Source organism: Chaetodon trifascialis, chromosome 6, assembly GCF_039877785.1.
Source record: "Chaetodon trifascialis isolate fChaTrf1 chromosome 6, fChaTrf1.hap1, whole genome shotgun sequence".
Classification (NCBI taxonomy): domain Eukaryota; kingdom Metazoa; phylum Chordata; class Actinopteri; order Chaetodontiformes; family Chaetodontidae; genus Chaetodon; species Chaetodon trifascialis.
Genome location: NC_092061.1, coordinates 19,622,170 through 19,642,953, shown reverse-complemented (window position 1 = coordinate 19,642,953; position 20,784 = coordinate 19,622,170). Strand labels below are relative to the sequence as shown.

General features: G+C 40.4%; 1 protein-coding gene across 1 annotated transcript in view; it reads right to left on the bottom strand.

Moving 5' to 3' along the window:
* The window catches only part of adamts3 (ADAM metallopeptidase with thrombospondin type 1 motif, 3), a 123,547-nt gene extending 112,476 nt beyond the window's left edge, over positions 1-11,071 (bottom strand). The window contains exons 1-3 of the mRNA XM_070964720.1: positions 11,008-11,071; positions 10,560-10,581; positions 1,137-1,576 (exon numbers count right to left, since the gene is read on the bottom strand). Coding sequence (XP_070820821.1) covers positions 1,137-1,576; positions 10,560-10,581; positions 11,008-11,067 — 522 coding nt within the window. The 5' untranslated portion in view covers positions 11,068-11,071. The remainder of the gene's footprint in view (positions 1-1,136; positions 1,577-10,559; positions 10,582-11,007) is intronic.
* Positions 11,072-20,784: the final 9,713 nt, after the last annotated feature.

Sequence of the window (20,784 nt, the reverse complement as noted above, 5' to 3'; positions counted from 1 at the left end):
GTGCTAAAGCACTGCAATCATAGCAATCCATCCAACAATCGTCCAGATATTTTAGTCCGGTCCAAAGTGGAGGACTGACAGACCGACTGTCATTGTCATTCCTGGAGACCCACAACCAGTGTGCTTAAAAATACATAAAAGAGACATATTTTAGTGTGCTAAACTCAGTGTAGTTTTTCTGAAATACTCTGTGGATGGATTTTTGACTGCTTTCGTCATTCTGAGGCTTCTGTGTTTGCACTGCACATGAAGGAATAAACTACAGATCTCAAGCTCTTAGGAATGTAACTCTAAAACATACCAGCAGATTTGTCAGTCTTCATTAATCAATCAATGATCAAAACATAAGGTGACTCAGTTTCCGGGAAAACAGATGTATTGCAGTACCAGAGAAATTCAGCAGAGGAGTACAACACCTGTTTCTTCTTACTGAATAAAGTATGCTTGAGCAATATCTGGCTCCAGGCAGAACTCCTTAGTAGGATAAATTAATTGTTAGTGCAGTTTCCTCAGCAGAATGCCCTTAATAATGACAAAGAAAAGATAAAGTAACACCAGCTTTTTCTTTTTGACATGTTGATTCTGAATGCCTGTCAGGAGTCATGAACTACAGTATATCCACTGTGTTGCCTTTAAAGTCTGCAGCATTTCAGCAGAGACCTTGATTTGAAAGTCTTTGGGTTTGGCTAACTAGGTCTTTTCTTTGAATGCAGAGATGTTTCGTTGGCCTACTCATCTTGGCCCAGGTCATTCCCCAATTACTGCTCAAGTGTTTTATGAGGGGTGATGGGGAGGATAGGACTGCAGACTTTTGTGGCACACAAAGGGAACTGGTGTTTTATGTTGGGAAGGGGTTGGGGGGAAAATCCGTTGGGTTTGTGGGTGTGATGGTTGGCCACTCACCCGTGACAAACTTCTGTACAAAAAGTTATTCCGTCTGCCCGCCTGAAGAATATCTCCAAGAACAATGTGCTGTAAAAATGCCGAGTGCTGACGTAAAGAAAGGCTAAACTCAAGAGTTACGGACATCTTAAATCTATGAATGTCAGTTGATAAGGTCATGGCACTTTTGTAATGAAAAAACAGGGTTTGAGGGGGTGGGGGAGTAAGGAGCTTTATGGAGGAGGAGGACTTACCAGTCCATCACAGTTGTTAATGGCAACTGCGGCCCCAGGGACGTCTGTGATGTCACCGATAAAGGTGCAATCAGTCTTTAGCAGCTCACGGCGCAGTATCCTCTCTGTCTTGTTGGTGAATTCAGTCTGGTTGGTGTCTGTACTGGCATCACCACCAGCGCTTTCGCTGACATTCCCGAAGCCTTCGACCTCATCGTGCCACTCCACCATCGCACCTGGTGCCACCAACCTGTTGTTTGGCCGCAAACGGAGGTGGAACTCCTTCCCGAAGGCAGAGATGTTGAAGAAAAGTTTCTGTTCAGATTCACCAGAAGAAAACACCTCCCTCTTGACACGCTGCTTGTGAGTGGCAGAGAGCAGGTGTGACAGGTAATGTCCATGAGAGTCGGTGCTGAAGGGAGTGACGAGGCCGTATTCCTTCAGCCGGCTCCTCAGCTGACCTGTAAAACAACAAAATGACAATGAGACCTTTTCTTCTTTCGAGACAGCAAGAATAAAAAAGAAATAACAGCACACTACTGTATGTTTATAAAATAAGCACAAATCTTCAGTCTCTTTTTCAGCCTGAACTTTCATGTGTGAAGAGGATACAATGCTGCACAGCCCTGCAGTCTTGTATTTCTATTGTATTGTTTTCCTTCGTTTTTTGTCAAAAAATAGTAAATGAAAAATGTCCATCACAAGTTTCCAGAATCAGAGGCGATGTGCTTAAAGTGCTTGTTTAATCTGACCAACAGTCCAAAACCCACTGATATTCAATTTACAATTATGTAAAACAGAAAAAAGGGGGAAATCCTCACATTTGAGATGCTGGACCTGTGAAACGTTTGGTATTTCTGCCAAATAAATGACAAATTATTATTTCTCTAAATTATTGATTCATTTTCTATCCACTGCTTTAGCGACAAATCATTTCTGATGATATATTAGTATCATCAATATCAGTTTGAAAACTTCCAAAAACTGTGCAAGAGTCAGTTTTCCTTTGAGGCAGAATATGGATTTTACAAATCTACAATATATGACAGCAATAGTTTACTACTCTGTCTTGATACTCGAAAGATAAACCCAGGAATTAGCACAATGCTACACAAAAGTACACACTACAAGGTATTCTACCTGGAATTTGAGCTGGCATGTATTTGACTGGCTGGCAGTGGACGTCAGGCAGCACTTAAGCAAAAGTGAAGTAGGGACTGTCTGTTTTGCCTGACAACCCTTTTTTTTGTGTGTGCGCTATCATGGCTTTGTTCTCTATCAAAGATGGGCACTGTTTTAAAACATCGTGCTTTTCGATCCTACAATTCAACTGCAGGCTGAGGTATTTCAGTTTGAGAGCACAAAACCTTCCTTCCAGAAGTTCTTGATAAGCTGTTGCTGCCTTTATCATGTCCAAAGTAAATATCTAGCACAAAAAATGTGCAGCTTATACTGGATGACAATCAATATCACCTTGGCATAGTGCTTCATTTACCCTCAGACCCTTGTCCATTGGCTAATTTGTGGTCAACTTAATTGCACAAGGAAATCTGTGGGCCTTGAAACACTCAGTTTAAAAGAAATTTCCACCCAGGCTTGGTTTGCTTTTCCAAATGTGTGCAGCGGCAGACACATTCAAAATGTTTTGGTTGGTTTTGGATGGAAAAAAATGTAGCATGAATATCGAAACCTTGTAATTATCTTGTAGGTTTTGACTAGATGACATCTAAACAGGTGTCAATGGTGAAACTCAAATTACACGTTGGAGGAAATGACATGCTTTACAAATCACAGTGTGCACATTCTGGACAAATGTGATTGGAAAAAAGACAAGCTTTGGAGAAAAAGCATGCAGATATCATTCAGCTAGTGATGATGATACTGACAAAATGACACACATTAAGCTGCTTGATTACACTGACTTTGTAACACAGATTAGTAAACAATGAGCACTTCTCTCATAAGTCTACAACCAAAGCAAACTGCAGGCACATGTCTGGTTTTGAAAATGCAAAAACATCAGAAGACTTTGTTAAAGGGAAAATTCCTCACAGTTACATCTGGCTAACTCTACTCTTTCTGCAGATGTGAATGGTGCAGAGTTAGTTGTTTGATGCTGTTAAGGGAAAAGGTTGTGCAATACATGCAGAACTGATGTAAATGTAAATAGAGTATTTCATATTTCTCCAGTCTGCTTTTTGTGCGAATGTTACAATTAATGAGTGTTTGAAGAGTGGGGTTTCACTGCTAAAATACTTGTGTATTTATTATTTATTTTACAATCTCAAGGGCCATTTCTCCTACTGAGAGGAAGAAAAAGGGCAGATTTCTGTATGGACACAAAGGAGGTGCATTGCGATATTTCATATATATTCAGCAATAGCCATTAAATGTATCTATATTTTGTAATTATGTCTCTATACTGTAGAATGCATCAGTAGTGGCAGAGTCAGCCATTGCCACACTGGATTCGGATGTCTACCTAAGCATTAGGTATTCACAGAAAGCGATGCATGCAATGTTGCCCATGGGAGCTTAACAGTATACACTGTGTCAGAAGTGTATTAAGTTACTGCCTGTTATTATCATATGACATTGTAATATTAAAAGCAATTGATGAAACACAGTGTGGCTTTTATTGAGAAGCAGCCACAGGAAACATATCTTTGTCACTGTGGTTGATGCAGACAGCAACTGTTCATCAAAAACACATCAACAATACAAAACAATGGGCATTTTCATCAGTGGACCATTCTAATTCTTTGCAAAGGAGCAGCAACAGTGAGCTGGTACATGAAGAGCCGAACTAAATTCTTCTGAAGGATTTCAATCGCTAAAAAACAAAACAAAACTTAATCTAAGCTACATCTTCATCTATGTGGGTGTAATTAAGCGAGTGACAGGACTAACTTAAACTGGTGTATTTATGTCAAGTTCTTTTTCAGCGTACTAATCCATAAAATTTTGGCCAGCCCTAGAAAATGAAATGGGATTAGAGCAAATAAGGAGAAAATTTTCTGCATAAAATTAATTTGCAGTGCTGTTGATGTAAGCGTTGAGGTGTCCTTTTGAGAGGCTGACATTTAAAGAAACATTTACACTAAACATACCTGAAAGGCTTGGCTCCGCAGAACCATGTGGGAGACTTGCCCTTGAGAGAATATGTAAGGTTTACTTAAGTGAGCCGTAAATATTGAACCATGGATTGGAATTTATTGATTGTGGGAAAAGGAAGAATGAAAGCTTATTTTAAAAAGGAGTATGATCAATCTGACAAGCTGAAAAACCCAAAAGTTTAACTGTGCATTTGTTCTCAAAAGAGGCACAATTGCTCACTTTTTAAGGGAAAGATGAAATATATTCAGAGACCAGACAGCACTTACAGTCTACAAGTTAAATTATCCTAAACAGTCATCCACCACAAGGCCCATCCTTCATTGTGTTACCCCCCTCCCCTCCTGAAAAAAAAAAGGATTCAGCAATTCAGTGGTACAAAATTATTTCAGAATGCACTTTTGTGTCGGCCTTTGTTGAGTGAGTTGGTTTTTCTGAGTCTAATCAAAGTGACACATTTTGTCAAAGTGGAAAGGCAAGGCCTGAAAAGTTTAAATGAAAGGTGTTTCCACTTTCTCCATTGACTTCCATGATTACAGAGAGTCAAAAAATCAATCTAATACCTGACATAAAAACTGAAGCCAAACATGTAACACTAAAGACGCACTGTTAGTGCAGCTTTTTAAAGCAAACAGTGAGTGCAGAAAGTTTTCAGACCTTTTCAAGTTTTCCACTCCTCTTAAAATGGATTCAGTTCCTTTTTCTTGCATCAATCTACATACAATACTCCACAATGATTAACTAATAAATGGGTTTTTGGAATGTTTTGTTAATGTATTAAAAATTAAAGACTTATGTGAGTAAAACGTAAGCCATGAGGTCGAGACAAATGTCCGTAGACCTGTGAGACAGGTGTGTCAAGGCACAGATCTGAGGACGGACACGACACGAGGACGGACACGACACGAATATTTCTGCAACATTGAAAGTGGTCAAGAGCATGATGGCCTCCATCTTTGTCAAATGGAAAAAGTTTGGAATGAACAACCATCTTCCTGGATGTAGGCACCCAGCCAACCTGAGCAAGATGAAGGACCTTGGTCAGAAAGGTAACCAAGAAGCCAATGTTCACAATGAATGACATCCAGAGTCCTTTTGTGGAAATGGGTGAACCTTAAGAAGGACAAGTATCAGTGCAACACTCCACCAATCTGGCCTTTATGGGAAAGTGGCCAGACAGAAGCCTTTCCTCACTAAAAGGCACATGACAGCCCATTGGGAGTTTGCCAAAAGCAGCCTGAACGACTCTCAGACCACGAGAAGCAGAGTCCTGTGGTCTGATGAGATGAAGAGTGAAGCATCACCTCATTAACACCATCCCTACAGTACAACATGGTGGTGGCAGCATCATGCTGTGGACATGTTTTTCGGTAACAGGGACTGGAAGACGAGTCAGGACAGAAGGAAAGGTGGATGCAGGAAAATGTTGAGCAATCCTGACTGAAAGCCTTTTCCAGAGTGCTCAGCATCTCAGGCTGGGGCCAAGGTCTACATTTCAACAAGACAACAACCTGAAGCACAACGCCAAGGCAACAACCTGAAGCATATAGCCCAACCAGAGTCCAGACCTGAATCCAATAGAGCAGGGGTTCTCAAAATTATTCCTCAAAGGTATACATCTGATTTTTATTCAAGGTCAGAGATCCAGAAAGATGGGTCACAACAAAATAGTATTTAATCAGTTAATTAACCTCACATCTGTTGTGATTGGGCCAACACGAAACTGGGCTCATTAGCATATTATTGTTTAATAATTTCTCTTTGTTACAATTTTCTTTTTTTATGAGTCTCTACAAGTGTGAACAGATTCCTAAAAAAGATGGAAAATCCATAATGACAACTAGATACTGAACTAGAAAAGTTCTCAGTGGTTGGTACAAAAGTCACAGTTCAGCTGCCAATGAATGAGTCCTTAACTTCCTTAGTTTAATCTTAATTGAGTCCCCAAAGAGGAGTTTTTAACTACTCTTTGGGAACTCAATGCTACAGTTGGCGAACGAAAAATAAACCCAATTGCAGCCTCTTGCATCTAATACACAAGCTTTGTGATTCTCCATGACTGTCCATAGAGTGGGCGAACCATGAATTGCAGACCTCTTTGCTTGTTGCCACGGGTTGGCCAGCTGATCAACTATCGCTTTCCACATAAATTGGACCTTCCATTGGAGAGTGACATTAGATGCACACATTTTCTGCATTCATTCATATTCTGGGGGCCAGATGGGAATGTGGCGGGCTGGATGTGACCCACAGGCCGCCAGTTGACAATAAGGATTGCGCCTGGATTGACTTGCTGATGGCATGAGAAGCCCTGCAATAGAGCATCTCTGCAGAGATCTGAAAATGACTGTGCACTGACAGTCCCCATCCAACCTGATTGAGCTTGAAAGATTCTACCAAGAAGAGTGGGAGAAACTTCAAAGACAGGTGTGCAGAACTTGTACGATCATTTCCGTCATTGCTGCCAAAGGTGCTTTAACAAAGTACAAAAATGAAGAGTATGAATACTTTTGTAAATGAAATAATTCAGCCTTTTACTTTTAATAAATTCACAAAACCCTCTAAAACCTGCATTTGCTTTGTGATTGTAGAGTACTGTGTGGAGGTTGGTGAGACAAAAATGAATTGAATCAGTTTTAAAATGCGCCTGACACATAACAAAATGTGGAAAACTTGACAGAGCCTGAAAACTTGCCATATGCATTGTAAGTTGTAAAGGTTAGGTTTGTTTTTTTTGAGAGTTTTTACCGTGTGAAAGTAAAAGCACATATAAGTAGCACATTGATATTTGGTTTGCTAAATTTGATCCTTTCAGATCTTTCTGTCTTGATCCTTGGGGATCAAACAGCATTGACAATGTTTCAAATAAAATACTGCATGGGCACGCTAACAGGATCATTTGAAATTTAACATAAAACAGTATTTGGCTTTTGATTTGCTTGGAAGCCACATATCTCTACTTCAGTAGAGCACAACCTCAAAAGAGATATTAGCATCAGATACAAATGACAGGAATCACATCTCTGCCATGGTCATCAGTCTTGTATATTAATTTCTTTGGTTGCTTGATTGCTTGAGAGACTTCTCCCACAGGCCCAGGAATTTGTGATTGTTTTTTGGTGAAGATAGTGCCACCAAGTGGTCAATTACTCATCTCATTAGCTCATGACATCTGGAACTATGAGGTGTAAATGCAAAGCTCTTTCCTGAATACTTTGGTTCAAGACAAATCTTTGATTAAAAGCAGATCCTGTGCCATTTTTGATTTTCTGTACAACAGCTTATACACCAGTCCTCTTACATATTTCACACAACCTCCATGCACTTTGGCAAGAACAAATTAGATAAACCATACCATTTCCTAGTAATTAGTCACCAAATTATTGTACAGGTTACTTATGTCTCACATAAACTTCTCTAACTCCTGAATGCATTGTGCAATTGCAAACAAAAGTTTATGATCAGTATACACGTGTAGTCCAAGCGATCCTGCATAATTTGATGGAATTTCACCTACAGATGAAGAAGATATATTTAAAAAAAAAAACCATAAAGCAGCAGTCTAACTAACTCAATCCTAAATTAGTTCTAACAGTCCTAGAAATTAATTAATTTAGATGGTGATTGTCTATTGCTGTATGTACTTTAATTCTGATCTGGATTTTTCTCTTTTATTTCTTCTCTATCATTTGTCCTTCTTGTATTATTATTATTATCTGTAATCTTTCATAAAATATGGACCCAGTGATCAAAAATAAAGCTAGTTTCTTCATTAAATTGATTGATTGATTGATTGATTGATTGATTGATTGATTGATTGATTGATTGATTGATTGATTAAAGGCTGATGGAATTATCTTGAAAATGCCAGTGTACAAAGAGCAAAAGTAAAAGTGGCATTCCATACTACAAGCACAGTACTGCGCACAAGTTTATTTTCTACTACTGCGAGTGCAGAAATCTGACTCTCTACCTCTGCTGTGAGCTGTCCATCTGCATTACTGTTGAACGTGGCAGCTCTCCAAAGACGCCCCTCGATTCTCAGGGTCTGACACTAAATCCTGACAGTTATTGTATTATATTGTGTTTGTAGATAGATAGATAGATTACCATGTTTTAAGTGCAGTTAACACATGGATAGATGGACGACTAGAGAGACTTTTCTTATAAATGCTTATGAATCGCTGGGTTCACTTCCTCCATGCATGATGGCAACCTGGAGCTAGAGAGTGAAAGGTAACTGAATGGTTTAATGAGTACAAAAATGAAGTGAATCATTTCCTGTGGCCACCTCAGTCACCAAATCTCAGGGTCATTTTGGGACACTGTGGATCTGAAGGCCTTTCTCATTTTGCACAAGTTTCACGGCCATCTTCATTTTCACCTATACGTCTAGAAAGGGAGGGTTGAGGTGAGGGACACTCAATTGGTTGCATTCTGCAACCTCACCACTAGATGCCACTAAATCCTCCACACTGGGACTTAAGGCAGCCAGAGGACAAAACCAGAAAACCAACTATTTTTACAACACCATGCATATGCATGCACAAAAGCGTTAATAGCTGTTCCCAAAGGCCATGTTTGAGGGAGGGGCAAAAAGGGACACTTGAGATTTATGTTTAAACTGCATACATCTTTGACATCTCAGCATACCTGGCTAGTCACTGCCATGATTTTCAGATTGTCGGTTTCAGAAAGTTGTAAACTTGTTGGACACAGCACTTTGATTCTGAGGTCAGAAAGGTGTATGATAAGCAGGATATTAGACGGCATTTCATCATCCAACAAACACTTGGGTTGAAGCATGCTGACACCTTTAGAGCCGTGACACACCCAGCTGCCCTCAAAGAGCTAGTGCTGACTATGAATGATGCAAAACCTCAACTTGAAAGCTTGTGAACTTGAACAACCCTTTCAGTCAGCCAATGACCAGCTGACTGGCAGTATGGATGAAGTTGGCTGTGCTTGTGTGAAAGAAGGAAACCAGTCTGAGGTTCTGACCTCAAACGAATAGATTTTCAAGTCTTCCTACTTTCACCCCTCTACACGTCTGGACAGTCACTACAGAAAACAGGCATGATCGTAGAATTGTCTGACACTGATTATACAGCCAAAAGGTGATTTCAGACTGCTATTAGATCTGACAAACACTTTTCTTTGTGAAGACAGCTTAATCCCTCAGATTTGAATTAAGAATATGACAGAGAGCTGCAACTTCACCGGTTTTGCTTTGCCTTCCACTCAATTAGCCTCTTGCATGAGTGTTTTCACATGCTTATCCCAAGTCTCTCTGACCTTTTTCCGTGAGGTTTACTCAACTGAGTCTGTCAAGTCACATTCACCAAATTCTCTTCAAAGCACAAACTTGTCATAAAATGTTCATTTCAACCTGATGAGTGTCACCTGTTCATGAAGATGTGATCATTAGCAGAAGCAATGCCCTTAAACTGCCATATGAGGGTGGCTGCTCTTCTCCATTTATGGGAAATTTTGTTTAAAAAAATGTTCCCAAAGATATAAAGAAAAACGTAACACCATGGAGCTTCAAGACCTGCTGTTGGAAATCAGCAGAAAAAAAATCCAACCAAATTTAGCAGCAGTAGCAGTTGTATTAGGAGACAGTATTGTGACTGAAATAAAGTTCTCGTGAATCACTTAGGCACGAAATCTGTTCTTGCATGAGCCCCGCTGACTTTAACTCATGGAGGGAAAAAAAGTCAAAGGTGGAAATTTAAGAGAAACCACACTAAATGAGTGAAATAAATGTTTTACAACGCTGATAATGACCAAAAAGAGCCAACGGTGGTGAACTGCAGGCAACGGGCGACCACAAACACCAACTGTGGCCCAACTGGCAGCTGTCATCTTGCTGTGTGAGGGCCCTTGAGGTGCTCAGAAGATAACGGCGGGTGTAAAAGGATCCTACGTGGACACTGTTGCAGCTCACTTGTTTCTTAACCTCAGAATGGATAACAGATGTGCAGGATTTAGAAGTGGAATTTTCTGTCCTGTATAACAAAGCCCTTGAAGCAGTTCGCTCATGTAATATAAGTGTGTGTGTGTGTGTGTGTGTGTGTGTGTGTGTGTGTGTGTGTGTGTGTGTGTGTGTTAGGGTGAATGGTGGGGTGGTAGCGGACGGGGGGGACGGGGGGGGCGGGGGGGGGGGGGGGGGGGGTTTACAGAGCTCCTCACACACAAACTCCCCTCCCACTTTGATCTCAGTGCACCAAGGTTGCTCTCTTGAGTCTTTATCAGCGTCTGGAGGAAAGTCTTCACTTCCTCACAACTTGCATCTAATCATGAACAAGATGAACACAAAAAAAAACTTACCCTCTCTATCTACTTCACCAGCCTGTAAGAGGAAAGAAAAAGCTCGTTAAATGCGGTACAAGCCAGAAGGAAATCATAATGTGAGAGTCTGAGATGTCCAGCAGCAGCAGCAGCAGCAGCAGCAGCTCTACCGCCCTGCAGCGCTTCACTGTAGGCTGAGCTGCTTGTAAAGAATTAACAAAAATGCCTCTATTTCACATGTCTTATGTAACAGGCTAAAGTCATGCATGTGCAGTGTCAACGTGTGTTTCACAGAGGAAGCAGTGTGCGCAGTCACAGAGCCAAACGTGAAACTTTGGACACGTAAAAACCTGTTGCTGTGTCGGCCCGCTGTGCTGCGCTTTAAAGCTGGATTTCATTAACATTTGACGGGGGTTCCGTCTGAGAGGCGACACTGCGCACACATGCGAGTAAAATGAGGCAACTGTGAAGCGATCCAGACACTTACCTTGTCAGCTGAAGTCAATACGAATCCTACAAGCAGTAACGCTAGTGACAGGACAGCCATCACGAGTCTTAACTGATAAAGAAAAACTTTATCCCAACGTCAAAATTAAAATAAAGAGAAAAATCGGGGAAGGAAAAACTCTCTACGCAAGCGTGAGCCGGCTCATTCAAAAAGTGATCACAGTGGATGTGCAGACTGTGCCTCTGTAAAGTAGTTAAAGTTTCATGAAAGCAGGAGTGAGGCGAGTTGCGACACTTTTGTCAGTCAGTCAGTGTTTCTTTTTTTCTTTCTTTCTTTTTTTCTGTTCACTGAGTTTCGAGAAAGTTTTGGTGGAGTTAGACGGACATCCCCTCTGCCGCCGGCCGGACAGAGCTGCAGTGTGAGGCTCTTGCAACCTGGCACTTGGCTCCCCTGGCTAATAAACGGCAAGACCAGCCCTGCGTGACGTCAGCCTGCCCTTTCTTCTGCCTGAACACATGGAGGGACAGAGGTGGTGGAGGAGGAGGAGGAGGAGGAGAAGGAGGAGGAAGAACCCCCCCTCCACCTCCGACCTCATCCCAGGACGGGATGAGAGGGAAGGCTCGACATTAGTGCTAAATATATGGTGTCTTTATTCTAACACAGCCACCCGTGTGAGTGGTGGAAGGCCTGCTTATATCCATTGCTGAGGTAAAAGTACTAATACCAAAGTTTTTTTGTTTTTTTTTTAATCTCTCTTATCTGTAAAAATATTCCACCACAAGAAAAAGTCTTGCAGTCATAACCTTGCTTAAGTAAAAGTACTAATACCACACTATAAAATACTCCACAAGTAAAACTCCTGCATTCAGAACCTTACTGAAGTAAAAGTATACATATTACCATGCTACTTTATACTTGTATTCCAGTACATCTCAGAGGCAGATATTGTATTTTTATTTTGTTTGTTTTTTTTACTTTACTACATTTGTCCGACAATTTTAGTTACAGATTACTTCTCAGAATTTTCACACCCTTCCTGTCCAGTGAAAACCATGTATCTCCACATGTGGTGATTTCTGATAAACTGAAGGAGGAAGCACTCCTTTACATGCTAAGAAAATCCTCCTTTTTCTTAAATTAAACAAATTGTTGGATTAGTGGGAAAATTCATCATTGCAAAGCTGAAAACAAGATGTTTTTCTGAGCTCATGAACAGTTGACTTTTTAGAAATATGTGGTCCTCAGAGGACGGAGCAAACATACAATTATCTTATAGAATATGATGCATTGCTGTAGAGTAGCAAGTAGCAAACAGTATATGAAGTTGTTAAAATGAGCTCAATCTTAAACATCTACCGCAGTAAAATGCAACATACACATGATTGCAGCAGTAATATTAATCTAAAAAACACCAGATGTAGTAATAAAACACTGACAAAGACCATTTTACTGCAGAATGAGTATTTTTACTTGTCATACTTTCACTACATTTGGTAGCTCCCAAGTTAAAAAGGGAAAACAAAGAAAGAAAAGGAAAGGTTGGGCAGAGGGCAGAGCAATATCAAGATAATAAATAAACCGGTCCACATGTGATCACTTAACCCACCTTGTTGGCTCAGTTTAGAGATTAGTCTAGAGCTGCTGAATTAAGGAATGATTTGTATTTCTGATATTGATTCATTTTGACTTTCAGAGAACTGGAGAGGTGAAAATCTTCAATATTTCACCAGTAAAATGCAAAAACTAAATAAAAGTAAAATAAAAATAAGCAGCTTATTAACATATTATTTTTCTTACTTATTTAATACGCTTGTGAGCCCTCAGTGAGAGCCTGGCCTGCATGTACGAAACTGCTCCATCTGAATGCTGATAGCAGTGCTGCTAGCAGTAATAATGATAATGCTTACCCTTCCTCATCTGAACACACGGTGGGACAGGAGAACAAGGAGAGCCACTCAACCTCTGATGAGGAAAAGTGAAAGAGAAATGAATACTAATGCTGCTAACAATAAGTCTACAAATACACCACACCACAAAATATACATGAATCTATATCAAATCAAACAGTTCTATACTAATGAAAAATAAATTCCTTTCAATTTAGGCAGAAATGTCTGTTTTTGTTTGGCAGGAGTTGCTGTTGCTTCATGACAGGTGCTTTTTACCGCTGAACATTTCTATTTTCAGCTACATTTCTCATGTATCTCACTACGAGTCTTAAAATATTCTAACTTCCTCTCTCAGTTGAATGAAAGGCTCCAAAGGGCGGGAGCTGCATGTTAAATCAGGTTCGGAGGGCACACGCAGCAATCATTTCCAATAATATGAACTGTAGTCCGTCTCATTACTGACTGCACATCATTTATTTCTTTCTCCCTCCCTCTGTGTCTTCTTCCATGTCAGGGCTCTTTCTAATGCCATGACTTTAGATTTAAGAAGGGTCCAGTGGGATGTTTGAATATTAATACAGAAACTCGGGGCAAGCAAATAGGGACGCCTCCAGTCACAGCAGCAGAGAGATCTGTAAAAGTTTTGGGGAATACATTAGCGTAAATGTCTTCATTGTATGTCAACTTAACAAGCAGGAAAATGGTTCGGGCTGCACTTTCTGAATAGCAATGACATTTATAAATATGGATGGCTTCACATGAACAGGGCATGTCTTATTAAAAACACCTCCAACCTGCAAACTGCTTTTCAAATGGCAGCAGGAACAAGTAGAGGAATCTGACTTGATATCCCAGCAGCAGGTAACCGCTGAGAGGAAGTATTCAGATCATTTACTTCAGTAAAAGTACCAATAGAACAATCTAAAAATACTCCACTGCAAGTATAAATCCAGCATGTGCACATGTAGTGTCAAAGTAAAAGTACATGCTCTGCAGAAAATGGTCAGAATGGTCTATTGTGGCCTACGTATTGTTACATCATTTGATTGTCAGTGTTTAATAAGCATTGGACTTCTGCAGCTGGTTGACGTGCAGCTACTTTCAGCTACTTAAAATACAGTTAAACTGTAGCCCAGATTTGTATACACTTAGTTTAGGTAGTTTAGGTTCCCAGCATCAGAGGGTCATCAAAGGTAAATTTGAGGGGTCATGAGATGATTAATAAGGTAGTAAAGCAAAAAAAAAAAAAAAAAGTCTGCTCCACAAATCTGTATTTCTTTTTTTCCCCCTCTAATCTCCTTTAAAATGCTTTACTGTGAAATATTGGATTATTTGGCCTCTGGGCCTTGAACAATTATTTCAATTAAACTATATGAACGTCTGCCTCAGAACTTCACGTCAGCTAAAGTCGGATAATCAGTGCAAAGTTGTCTCATGAGTTGTGAAAATATGAAACCAACTGAGATAAGTTTGTTGAACTTATGGAAACAGCAACTGTTGAGTCATGCTGACAAATGTCGCTGTCAGATTTGCATTCCTGTTATATTTTCCAGTTTGACAGAAAGCTCTTACAGTTGTATTTGATGTTGGAGCCACTTTGCATCAGAATTAGTACGAAGGCAACATGTAAGAATGCCTCCAGTGACCTTCCATCCATCCATCCATCCATCCATCCATTTTCTATGCCACTTATCCCTTTCGGGGTCGCGGGGGAGCCGGAGCCTATCTCGGCTGTCAACGGGCGAGAGGCGGGGTACACCCTGGACCGGTTGCCAGCCGAACGCAGGGCACATACACACGCCATTCACGCTCATACTCACACCTAGGGGCAATTTAGAGTCACCAAAAAGTGTGTGAGGGTTGGGACTGAAGTCCAACCTGTCAACGTGCCTCTCTTTTTCTTTTCTTTTTTTCCATTGTCATAAAAAGAAACCACCACGACTTAGTTTTCCTTAATGTATGTTTCCTTCAACCTACAAAAAAGAGCGGCCTCTGGAGAGTTCTAAATCCCAAGCAATGCATGCTGGGAAGTCTGCAAATATGCTGGTCACGTTTCCTCAAAAAATTCATTTAATGCATTGAGTGAAGTCTCAGCGGTAGATTAATTGTCTCACATGAAGAGACTTCATGTCAGAACATCTCCTGACTGTAAGAGCGGAGAGTTCTGAAAACTGGAAATCTGACACTGAAGTGACTTAAATGTTTAAGTTAATGACAAGAGATGAGCTGGTTCCACTAAATGAATGATTTACAACGGCCACAAGTCAAAAAGTGAACTAAACTAACCAGCTGACCCAGTGCTCTTCCTGAGGGTGAAGGCATAACGTAGAGCATTTTCACCTTTGACCTGTGCGCTTCTTATTGTTGGTTCTGATGTAAAGCTGAACTTTTCTGGTCACTGTCAGTAAGTCGGGGCCTCAGCCCAAAACGCTGCAGCAGCTTTACCTCTCAGCCAGAGTTTGCTGTATGACCTCCCCTCTACAGAAATCTCTTTGATTTCCCAACACTGAGAGAAAGATGTAGTAGTATTTCGCTGACTTTGGTGTTTTTGAACAGAGAGGCATTTTTGTTCAAAGGTCAGAGGTCTTGCTCAAAAGCACAAGCATAAATGGGGCCAGTCTATTCTTACATGAGTCCTGCAGACAGACTTATATTGTAAATACTTTACAAATGGGAAAAACAAGAGAAAATAAAAGAATTTGACAAAAGAGTCTCTTAAAAAAAAATGAAAGAGGTGCATGACAAGTTTTAAGATTGGGACAAAGCAAAAAAAAAAAAAAAAAGATAAAAGGAGGCTCATTTAAAGTCAGTATGAAATGACAGGCAGCATCATCAGTTGACTGTGCAGCAGCAGTTGAGCCGGTTCATTTCATGTCACGCTGTGCGAGATGGATATGAAAAAAAAATCTGCAATCTGCGTCAGACTGTGTGATGATCATTTTGAGGCAGATTGTGATGAATGCCTGATTAACTTAAATTAAATAGATAAAAGTATACAAGCAAAGACTCATCATGAAGCAAAACGAAAAGCAAGCGTCGACCTGCCTTTTTAGAAAAACATTACTCAAAAATGTCACATGCAGCATCATGTCAGCAAGGTTCTGCTGTCATTTCATGCTGTGTTTTGATTAGCGTCTCGTTGAAGCCTTTTGTTTTGTGGATTTAAATTGACACGTCTGTCCACAAAGAGTTTGTTCATGCACAAATAATTTGCAACAATAATACAGCCAATTCCATTTTCCAATAACATAAAGAGGAAATGTTGTGAATGAACATATTTGGCAAGAGGAAAAAATGAACGTATAAATGTTCGCTGATGACTTATTTGATTTGTTTTCTGCCAAAATATGTGATCCCACAATATCTCTTGAGGTGACTCCACCAGGAGGCGAACCGTGGAGCTAAATTCCCAAACTCTGCCTCTGTTCCAGCCTCCCTGTGACTCCTGCACCATACATTAAAGTCACACTCACAGAACTGTGAACATTGTCCAGGAAGAAATGACATTTCATAGCTCAATGTAAAACAATTTAGTATTCTATGATCGCGATTTCTGTGGGACAGGGTTGAACTGAAGATGAGATGACAGAGGAGTGTGCATGCTACACAAATTGTAAAGCCCTTTGAGGTAATTGGTAATTCTGAGCCATGTAAATGAAAATTAACTTGATTCATCTTTAACTAGATATGGATCACAGCAGCAGTGCAGGACTTTGCTCCTTAATTTCCGAAGCTGTCATAATTTTGACAACCTCAGTTTCTTGAAAAAATAACTTTTTAATTTCTTCCTCATTTTCTCCTCTCGAGATTAGTTTCAGTCTGGAAAAGCCTAAAATCTCACAGCCTACGGAGGAATTCAAGTCACAAAAATGAATACTTGAGACTTGACTCAGGCATGACTGATTTAAGACTTGATTCAGCCTAAATATTTATTCAGTCAGCCTCTGCGATGTCAGGACTTGGTCTCAGCTTTAAAAAGAAAAACACTATTAACAGCTTTAAAGGAAAATGTTCTGTCATTTTAATGATCAGCTCTCAGGCAGCTGAAAGCACTGAGATTTTCAGTTTGCTTATAAAGTGATTTGACTCGGATTTGTTCCTCAAGGACTTGAGATTTGATTTTGGACTTGCTCCATGTGACTTAAGTATAGCTTCCAACAACATTTCAATGTAATTTCAATGTGTATCTAGGACACATTTTACATGAAATTACAAAAAAAAGCATATTCACATGGTCATTTTCCTCTGACATCAGGCTCAGAGTGGGAAAGCAGTGTTAAGTTTATAAATGTAGGGAATCTGACAAATCGTTATCGTTTCACCACTTCCTGACTGATCTGCAACTGAAAAGACAGATGGACAGTGAAAATCTGGAGAGACATTGGGCCATATTTAAAGGTAAAACAACATGTATTGTAATCTATTAGCTACCATTAGACGACAGCTAACATTAGCATTCAACCACTTTCAAGCTAACACTACCATTAAAACACCCTGGATGTAATCGGGCATGTCTTTCCAGCCTGTTCGTGCCACACAAAACATTCACTGTTGAAGTGTTTGGATCAGATTTTAGTGTTGGACGTGATCTGTACAAAGATTGCACAGAAATATGTGTTGCAGTGAGCATAATGTCACATAATGTTACAGACTTAACCAGAGCATTTCTGAGGTCGGGTGAAGAGACAGCAAGACAGTTAACATTACAGTGCAAGCTTGAATACATCCAATGTGTTTTACCTCCAGGGTAAATAAATGTGTCCAAGATGTGCTTTGGCATTTCAGAATTCATTCACGCCGTCCTGTCCTATCATGTAACACTATCAAAACAAGGCTCTTATTGATAAAGATGTCTATAAATGGCCAGTTTTTAACAAATCAGAGTTTTGAGACATCTGCGAAATTCCCAGGCGTCTGGACATATAATGAGTCCTCTTTTGTGATGTTTTGCTGACAGGCCTCAGGTTCACCTGTTCACTGAAAACAAACCAAAAGAAGAAGACACAACAGATTAATTTCCAAGTCTGCATCTACCCCCCTGCAACCCTACTGACTGATGGGACCCTGAGACGCTGTGTGAGTCTGGCTGCATCACACGCGGAAGACACGTGATCATATATCACTGTTTTTATTGGGCACAGCGAAAGGGCCGGTAGAAGCCTGTGTAACAACAATCTGTTCATCGTCAGCGCTCTGACAGTCTGTCTGCTGCAGCATTCGGTAAATGGCCTGATCAGAAAAAAAACAAAGTATAACAGGCCTGCCGTCATCGTTGTTTGCTCATGTTTGTGTTTGTGATTGTGTCTGCTTCACGGGCTCCCAGACCTGGACTTTAGGTGAGCTGCCTGCAGATTAGGAAACCTAATTACTGGCACATCTGCACGCCTCATGGCTTCACCGCCAGTGGGAGAGGAACAGGCAGAGAAAGATGAGAGAAACTTGGTGATGGGGATGGAAGAGGCAAGATGAGGGGGAAAACATGAGGGGCCACGCGGTTGAGACTAACATGTAAGGAAAAAAACGAGGAAGAGAAGAAGAAGAGAGGAGGGCAGCTGGGAGAAGAGCTTTTTTTTAAGGAGTCAAGGTTTCCTGGTTTGTTAGTTTATCAACATCCTGTTCATCCTTGACCCGCTGCAGAGGCACAGACCCTCTGACTTCCTTCATGTGGCCTCATGGTCCAACATCTGGTCTTCCTCACAACCACAGATCCAGACAAATAAGTTGCTGTTACAATTGGCAGTGAATCACATGAGGCAAATTGAAAGCAGGCCTCTGAGGCAAAATTGGATTTCTGTGCAGATAGAGTGATAAAACATTTTACTCAAGAGGTTACAGGGAAAGATGTTATTGTTTCTTTTTCATGTAGGTCTTTGGGAAGAAGTTTTTGGGAGATATTGCTTGAGAGAACAGATATTTTCTGCTTACACAGGTGTGCTAACAACTGCCCTCTCACTTATTTTCTATCACTTAAGGATGAATTATTCTCCTATGATTCCTCTGAGTGGGACAAAATTAATTTCTCCTGAATTGTTTCATGTGAAAGTCTCATAAAATTGCTGTGTCGTTGCATTTTAATCAAACAGCAGGACTTCCTCTATTTCTTGTGGTTCATGCTATGTCTATCTATCTATCTATCTATCTATCTATCTATCTATCTATCTATCTATCTATCTATCTATCTATCTATCTATCTATCTATCTATCTATCTATCATACACACTTGAGAAAACTAATTAAAACTGAAAAGTAAAATAAGAAAGTGAAAATAAAAACACCAATGAAAAACAAAAGAAGGAAAGTTTTAACATTATGGGAAGCGTCTTCCCAGCGAGTGACAGCTTCTCCACATGTTCCTGGACAGAGAGCCAAATGCAATCTATTTAGCAACTGTTCCTCACAAGTGGTACTTTCTTTTCTAATCTAATGAAATACATCTGGACATCAGTTTCTTAAAAGACAGCGAGTCCTCCTTGGGTTCTTGTATCCTTCAGGAGCTTTTCTGTCAGAGAAGCAAATGACTCGGCCAGATATTTACAAAAAACAGAGAAGAAAAACAAAAATTATCCCGCTGGTGAGAACCCATTGTTTCAAAAGTCTTTAATGACAGCCTGTGCGCGCCTCAGGTTTGGGCAACTGGTACTCAGTCAAAGAAAATTAATATGTAGCTCTAACACATGAGTCTAATTTGTATAATTTTGCCAAGTGAGAGTAATCCCCATGAGAGGACAGAGCCATCAGCAAGGGGAACGGTTAACCTAATTACAAGACATAGGTATGTGCTTTGGAAGTCGGTTTTTCTAAAACGACAACTATCACCGCGTTCGAACAAAGCTGACCCCCACTAGCATTATAAAAGAGGGCAAGCTGAGCCATTTCAGAGAAGGCATCTGGATTGTTTTCTTTTCTCTCTTTCACGCTTTGTCCCAGGACACAAAAACGCTCCGACACAATGACTTGTGACGTCTAACAGCGAAGTTATGCCGGAGTCACAATGTGCATCTAGGTGGTGAGCTGAGCAGATGCCCCCATGGGGTCAGCGCTGGTTTTTGTCCCCCAGTGTCACCACAACAGAGGGAAGGTAGGGCAATAAAATTCCTCGGTGCTAAAGGAGACATTCCAGCAGAGGGAGGGGAGCGCCGGGATTTGACATAATTTAAAACATGGTTGTCATATTCTGAATGGGAGTCCCCACTCCCTCCTCCTGAGGGGAAACCTTTATTTTATTTTATCTTATTTTTGTTTGCTTTCTGCGGGTCTTACGTAAGCATGAGTGCTTCTAAATAGGTTTGTTTGGGAACAGGAGGGAAACCATTAAATGAAGGGCAGAAAGGCGACTGTAGTGTGCTACAATAAGCATGTGAATGGAGGGGAAGTGATGGGACTCAAAATCTGCGAGGGTCAAAAGCACTCAGCTTATTCAAGAACTCTAATGTCAAAATCTTTTGGTCAGCACCCTCAAAAGCAGGCTCAGAAAGTAAGGCCATGAAGTTTGTGCATTTTATTTTTCATATATTGCCTGTTCTGATCTTTATTGGATCATGGAGTGTTTGCAGAAGAGATATAAGAAATATAGAAAATCACTGCATTCTGACATCATTTCACATCAGACCTGCAGTCAGTCTGGCATGTTTCTATCTGAGTGCTGCAGATCTCTGTCTTTTTTTTATATTTAGTGTGTAATTCAATTGTGATGCAATCCTGAATTGCATTGTCTGTTTATCTTCTGCCATCGATTGAAAGACAGCACCGATTCAGCCTGTTACAGTTCATATTAAGGATGGAGTAATCAGAAAGTCACTAGCTCATACAACATGTTGTTTGTCCATGTTGGGAGGCAAAAGTGTTTATAGTTGTTCCTAACAGCCACATTTAAATGCAGGGTGAAAATTCTGCTGCCGTAGAGAGGGGGAAGACATGATAATCGGTT